This window comes from Diaphorina citri, unplaced genomic scaffold (genome assembly GCF_000475195.1).
Source record: "Diaphorina citri unplaced genomic scaffold, Diaci psyllid genome assembly version 1.1 scaffold3919, whole genome shotgun sequence".
Taxonomy (NCBI): Eukaryota; Metazoa; Arthropoda; class Insecta; order Hemiptera; family Psyllidae; genus Diaphorina; species Diaphorina citri.
The window spans coordinates 2,094-9,852 of NW_007381318.1; the positions used below are offsets into that span (position 1 = coordinate 2,094).

The 7,759-nt window shown below is 38.9% G+C and overlaps 1 protein-coding gene across 1 annotated transcript; it reads right to left on the reverse strand.

Annotated features, from left to right (window-relative positions):
- Positions 1 to 365: 365 nt before the first annotated feature.
- Positions 366 to 5,257, reverse strand: LOC103520676 (importin subunit alpha-6). Its single transcript, XM_017448591.2, has 6 exons — positions 5,117 to 5,257; positions 4,517 to 4,619; positions 3,771 to 3,934; positions 3,064 to 3,248; positions 2,241 to 2,404; positions 366 to 1,712 (listed from the first exon to the last, which is right to left on the reverse strand). The coding sequence occupies exons 1-6, from the start codon at positions 5,152 to 5,154 to the stop codon at positions 1,320 to 1,322; spliced, it is 1,047 nt and encodes a 348-aa protein (XP_017304080.1). The 5' UTR covers positions 5,155 to 5,257; the 3' UTR covers positions 366 to 1,319.
- Positions 5,258 to 7,759: the final 2,502 nt, after the last annotated feature.

The window sequence follows — 7,759 nt, forward strand, 5'->3', positions numbered from 1 at the left end:
AAAAATCAAAATTTTATGTTAGGTACTTCACTTAAGAATACACTTTTCGTGTTGACTATTTTTTGGGGCATAAAATAAATAGGTATCATGATAAGTTTCTCGTTTAATTGCCTCTCCTTTGTGTATAATAATCATATTTTACTACCTCGTAAGGGGGGGGGGGGGGAAGGGAAAAACAAAAAAATTTATACTCAGTTGCTTTCAAAAGAAAAAAAAAATCAAAATTTTATGTTAGGTACTTCACTTAAGAATACACTTTTCGTGTTGACTATTTTTTTGGGCATAAAATAAATAGGTATCATGATGAGTTTCTCGTTTAATTGCCTCTCCTTTCTGTATAATAATCATATTTTACTACCTCGTAAGGGGGGGAAAATGGCAAAATCAAAAAATATTTGATACGTATAAGAGACTTATACCTAGAAGACAACGATACAATTTGCAAGCTATGCCTCTTGCTATGTCAAAAAGACATATCAGAAAAACCAAGCCTGACTTTAAACCGAAAGAGCATGGGTAATGGGTACCCTAAATACCTCGTCAATAATTCTCAGTCAAGTCAAAAAGTCAATTTCGCAGAATGGGTTGCCCTATCACATCTTCACAATTTATAGTAAGTCTGAGAAATGTAACAAAAGAATCTCGTATACCTACAGAAGAAATTGAACAAAACGGTCGATTCAACTAATTTCAATTCGGTGGAATAGTAATATCACGAATAGAAACTGTGTGAGGGTAATACCAAAAGTATTGACTTCTACCTAGTCGTAAGTTTGCGTTTCCAATCTCAAACAGAAGACGATGAACATCCATACCTCGGCTGGGATTTGAACCAGCACCTTTCCGTTTACTAGGCGAGCGCTTTAACCATTTCGTTACCGAAGACCACTATAATTTACTTTTTAAGTTGAAGGAGTGCGGTAGAGGTCACGCCTTTTAAAAATATGAGCCAAGTATGACATATTATTTTATTTTACTGAAAAACTTTTAATGTCCAATAGATAATTTTATATTTCACGTCAAAAGTATTTGCATCCCGTTTAAATAAGGAATAATGTCATTGTCATATTCAAGATAAAGGGAAACTCTTCGGAAGCCTGTCAAAAAACGATCTAATTTATCGTGAGTATACCTGGGAGAAGAGAGCCTTCGTCCCGTATTTCACAAAACGATCTAACTTATCAGGAGTATACCTGGGAGAAGAGAACCTTCCGTGTCCTTAGTCAAGTGGCTCACTCGGTCCAAAGTCCGCGGTCACACAGGGTCGTATTTGGGGGGGGCGAGGGGAATACGGCCCTGGTCACACAACTTCCTCCCGCCTAGAAGTTAAACCCACCGCCCCCGCCTGCCAACATAGTGGTACTATCACAGGCCCCGCCTTGTGTCGCGCCGGCAAACGTGAACTCCTGAGCACCAGATGCGTCATGCGTGACGCACGGGGCCACACGCGTGTCTTCCTCTTCCGAACCGAAATAGTGCTCGATAATGTCAAACGCTTTCTGATAGATCTCGATGTTTTCGTGCGATTGGAGGAACTCGATTTTATCCAGTCCGTAGCACTCTTCGATCAACACAACGTATGGATTGACAGATCCGGTCTGTTTGGCTTCTTCTTCCCCCAGCTTGAGAATATTCTCCAGACCATTGAGCGCCACTTGAATGATTTTGGCGTCAAGTAGCGTGAGGAGCTCGCAGAACGGCTCGATACAGCCCTGTGAAGAGACATGGGGGTATGCTTAGGACTGAACGAAGAAATAGGACTAGTATGAAGTTCAGTCACCAGCATCGCTAAAATGGTCAATTTTATATACGAAAATTTCTCTAGTGCTAGTCGTAAATTGAACAAAATTCTATCTTCAGTTCAGTCCTAGGGAATATGATGTGCATGTCATTGGTGTAAAAAATTTTGATTTAAGCAAAAAAGCAGCAGTTTGGATTCATTCAACACTATTTCGTAAGACACCCCATGGAATGATCAAATACTCTCATAAATCTGATCTGATCCATTTTTGACGTACGAAAATGCGTCCCATGCCACCAACGCGCTGGCTTAGACATAAATCTTAAATGTAACATCTTTTTCCCCAATTATTTTCAACAATACGAATCTCAACTGATATAACATCTCTTTTTCCAATTATTTTCCAACAACATACAAAGTTACACATAAAAGAAAGGTAGGTACACAAAATAAAGTGAACACATAGAGGATGCATAGTAAAACATATCTGAATTCTTACCTGCTGGATAAGGTATCTAATTTGATCCGGGGTACCCCCCGATGTTGCGTTGGTAATTGCCCAGGCGGCCTCTTTCCTGGTCTTGAATTCGGCCTTTTGTAGGATTTCGATGAGCGAGGGGAAAATATTGGCGTCAATAACGGCTTGAATTTGCTGTCGGTTTCCTAAAAACAAATCAATACCACAGAATAGAGTCTAATGTAGTAGTTGTTTTAATACTACGCAATAAAAACAGCGATTAAACACTAATCTTGGAAAGAAAAAAAAAAATGAAAAAGGATGTTAAAATTTTAAAGGTCGATTAAAAAGACGGACATTCCATGATAGTCCTTTCCAATTTACAAATCATCTTTTTGCGTCTAATTTCAACGAATCAAATACGAAATTACCTACGAAAGTACAAATGTCACTTTTTGTCACTTTGGTGATTTCCACTAGCTTTTTGTCATTAAAAAAGGTGTGGAAAAGAAAAAAGCTTACCGGCGGTAATATTGGACACTGCCCAGCAAGCTTCTTTCCTAATGCTTTCCTTGGGTGACTGGATCAGATGCAGCAAACACATGATAGAAAAAGGTTGTTAAAATTTTAAAGGTCGATTAAAAAGACGGACATTTCATGATACTCCTTTCCAATCAACGAATCAAATACGAAATTCCTACGAAAGTGCAAATTATTGTGAAGTGAAAACGAACTTTTTGGCTTGGAACACTTTTTGTCACTTTGGTGAATATTGAAAATTTTCATAAAAAAAGACGACTGAGTAGGTAGGTATTTCAACTAGCTCTTTGTCATTAAAAAAGGTGTGGAAAAGAAAAAGACTTACCGGCGGTAATATTGGACACTGCCCAGCAAGCTTCTTTCCTAATGCTTTCCTTGGGTGACTGGATCAGATGCAGCAAACACATGAGAGCGGAACAATTGAGAATGACCTGGGTTTGCTGATCATCGCCCGTGACTATATTGCCTACTGCGCGCAAAGCTGCTGATACTACCTTATGCTGATCATGCCTGGGAAGAGAAATAAATTTAGTTTAGTAAGTAAAAAATGAAATTTAGACTTTGGGCCTGATGGCCTTTGGGAGTGAAAATGGATGTTTCTAAATTTTATTTTTGGGACTGAATTTCAATGTGAAACACTAGTGAAACCTATTTGAAGCACAAATCACCAATCGATATGAATTTCCTATTTTTGGTGCTCCCCCTATTGGCGAGAGAACATGGAAAAATCAAACTTTGCATAGGCCATAACTCCGGCCGCGATAGTTGGACCGAGCTCAAACTTGTACCAAAGTACTACGTTTTTTAAGGCTTTTGATATGCCGTATCACAAATAGGGTGTTCTCATTTAAGATTTTAAAGTTGGTCCCTCTGAGGCCGCCCCTGGGGGGTCCTCCAAAATTCTGAGTACCTCCCAAAATTCTTTATCATAATCAAGGGCTGCATGCAAAATTTCAGCTTCCCAGGGTGAACAGTAAAAGGGTGGCCTGGGACTTTATGAACACAATGTATATTCTATTTCTTAATACTCACATGAGTAACTCAACCAAACGTCTACACACTCCCGCGTCAATAACAGCTTGTATCTTCTCATTAGGACCGTCACTGAGGTAGGAGATTGCCCAGCATGCATCGGCTAGGACGTCAGGGTCTGCGTGGAACAACAGACGGGACAAACACGCTAGAGCTGGAGCCACCTGGAAACAAACAACGGAGAAAGTAAAAACTCCTAGCCTGCCTCGGTGGCGTAGTTGTCAAGACGCTCGCCTGGTAAAAAGGAGGGCGCGGGTTCCATCCCAGCCGAGGCATGGAATTTTATCCTCATTTATTTGAGAATTTGACCACATAATAATGGAGCTCTAAGGGTTAGGTGGTAGAGAACGACTCCGGCGTTAACCTCGCCTAGTGGTTACCTTCCACTCAAGAGTATACTATTATTATAATTATTATTAAGTAGTAAGTGAGTAACAGAAACTATAATTTATTCACACTGATGAACTGCCCTAGGTATTTGAGTTGCCCATTGACACAGTACATACATATACCAATCAAGTAAAATGATATTATGAAATTAAATTAATTCATAGATTTGAAGGGATTGAATATAACAATAAAAGAAAGAGAAATATATAGAATAAATACATAAAAATAAATAACTTGAAAGAAGAGCATCTATGGAACCCCAGTAGCCCAAAAGCTCATTAGGAGTTTTCTTTCTATGTGCTAATTATGATAAAGATGTATCAATATCGAAAAACAACTTTCTTCCCATTCATTACCTTGGCAAAGTCAGGCGGTGGTGTTTTGCCCCGACAAAGGTTGGACAGAACCCAGACAGAGTTTCGAACCATGGAGAGACGATTCTTTGGTTTACTCAGAAGTCTGGAAATAAACATAAAATGGGGAAAAATGTATCAAAATTCAAACAAAAAATAGGCAGGTAAAAATCAAAGTCGAGTTTGAGTTAATAGGTTAATACTAAAGAAGAGAGGGTTCCAAAGGAATGGTTTGGGTGTTATTCAAGGCAAAGGAATGCTTTTTTACATTGGTCAAGTAGAACTGCAAATGACCTGTGTAGCTGTGTACATGTGACATTAGCTTGTAGGCAAGTCTGAAGGACTGACTAGCTTGCATTTTTTTTGCACACAAACTACTTACAACCCCAATGCCCTGGATAACAAGTCTAAGGGTGGTTCTTACAACCTTCTTTTGAACTCCTAAACAGCCTGTTAACAGTGTTAAATTAATAGCCCTGTTAAGCCTATACAAATCAAATGGAACTTAACAGATTGTTAGCTGAATAGGCCTTATAGGAGCTGAAAAAATATTGAAGAAATCCACCGGAACACTTTACAACTAACAGCACTAGGACCACTTACTCTATGAGAGGATACAGGATATTGTTGTCCAGGGACATGGTCTCGACACTCGGGTGAGTCACCTGCTATATTGCCCAAAGCCCACACTGCTTGCTCTTGTACATCTTCATGTGGCGATAGAAGAAGCTGAATGAATACAGGCACGGCCCCCGCATCAATGACCATACGAGTCTGCATGGACGTGCCCGATGCTATGTTGGTTAGTGCCCAAGCTGCTTCAAACTTATACAGAGAGGAGAAAAAAATCAACAAGTTAGTACTCAGTAACAATCAACAGTCATCATAATTATATATGTATATTCAAAGTAGGATTAACACATTGCTTTGAAAGATCTACATTCTCTACAAGCACTATAGAATTATGTTTGATTTTTGGTCATAATTATCTACAGTTCGCCATGCTTTCTACAAGTTTGCCATAGGCCTCGCGGATTGAACTTAGTATATGAATATCAAAAGCAGTAAACTAAATCAAAGAAGTCAAACTATGTTTTTAACTTTGTAAATAGTAGACAAGTACTACTCTCTTTGAGAAAGCGACTAAATCGGGGTTACAGAATGCCAGTTCGAAATCACATCATCTATAGGAGGGTTTGAGTTACTGACGAGAAGCTTTCTTAAACTTTTGTGTGGCATCCAGTTGATCTTGGAACATTGTCGCTGTAAAGGAGCTTGAACCATTTCTGGAGGTGATTATGTTTGCACTAGGAAACACCTGACCCGTAATAAGAATACATTTATTCATTAGGTGGGTTTGGGTTATAATGAAATTGAATCATTTTATGCAATGAAATTGAATAGCTGATATACTTAGATACCTCATTGGAGAAAAATGTGTCTTGAAAAGACCACCACTAGAAAAGTAAAACCTCTGTATGAAGAAGAAAAGGATATCTTCAGCTCTGTTCTTAGTAGTGTTCATAAACACCCACCTTGCTCCAAAATACATAAAGCCTAGTTTAAACTGTGGGACTAAAAGGAATTTGCCGCATAAGTAAGTAAGGTCCAGTCTCATTCTGGCATTGGAAGACAGGGTTATTCCATTCTATCTATAAATGTGGATAGTATACGAATTTACCTGCATGGACCATCATCATCTAGAATTACATCTGGCACATTGACAAATCTTCTTTTTGATACTTGTTCATCTCTTTTTTGTTTCCTCAGTTGTATGCCTTCCTTCTTCTCGTCTTCTTCTCAACCTCTTGAGAGCCAGAACAGCATTTTTATACCGATGTTTGTGTGAGTTGGACATCTGAAACCCATGCATAAAAACATTAGTTAGCTTTAGCAACATCATTCGAATAGATAGAGGCCAAACAAGATAACGATGCAATATCTACAACAAGAAAAATAACCGACAACAAGAGCAAACCGTAAAATGGAACTTGTAAACATCATACAATCAAAATAAAATTGAAGAATGTATTGACACATTAAGTAATAGAAAGAAAACTTGATAATACTTGGAGAGAATGTAAAGGAAGATATGGTTTGGAAGAATGGGAAAAACACTACAATAAGAAAAAATATTGCTACGTGAAGACAGAACATGTAGCAAAGTGAAGACCCAACATGGGAGTGACTGACACATTTTATATTGATACTGGCTTTACATCAGGCGAGGGGGGTACAGAGCCCCATTGCTCTTTATCGTTGGTTAATGAGGTGAGATACCAAGAAGAGGAGTACAAGCATGTGATTGAAGGAGCAATAAAGAATTAAATTCATGCTGTTTGCGGATGACATATTTTGAATGGGCGGGAACAATAGAGAAGAACTTCAAGGGCCCAAATCACAAATGGGTAACTGATGGCAAATGAATATGGATTGTGAAATTTAGTGCTGAGAAGAGTGAAGTAAGTGGTAACTTAAGTGTGTGAAGACAGTCTCTAGAGGAGCTGTTGTGTATGAACGGAACCAACATTAAAAGCAAGTAGACCATCATTTCAAGTACTTGAGCAGTATCATTTTGGAACGACAGGCTCCATCAACAAAGAAATAAATAGAAGGAAAGGTCCAAGATGCTGATAATGGAGTCCTGCCGTTACCTCTGGAAATGTAAGAGAGCACTCTTTCACAGATATTTTGTCCTATATATCACCATATGCCTGCAGAGACGTGGCGTATGAAGAGGAAGTATGAGAGTAGACTCCAGCTGCTGAATGTGACTTTGTATGAAGTATGTTGGAAAACAAGGAGAAATAGAGTAAGAAGACAAAGAATCCAAGAAGAATATAAGCACACAATGACTTTGTTAATATCAGGATGGGTGGACTATCCGCTTTTTACCCAAATTGTTACAGTCGCGTCCTTGGACCATACCAGGTGATAGCATACCAAATTCATCGCTTTACGGAAAACCGTATCTTGAAGATATTTTGTTCACAACCTTTTTAACATCATTTTCCGACGAAATGAGGGGTTGAAGCAACAATTACTTTCGGGTTAATATCTGGATGGGTGATTATCCGATTTTTAGCCAAGTTTGTTACGCTTGTTACAGTCGCGTCCTGGTACCATACCGGGATAGCCATACCAAATTCACTCGCCTTCACGACCAAACCCGTTCCCCCTTCGACGCATACTCTTCGTTCACAACCTTTTACACCATTTCCACGAAATGAGGGTTAAGCACACAAT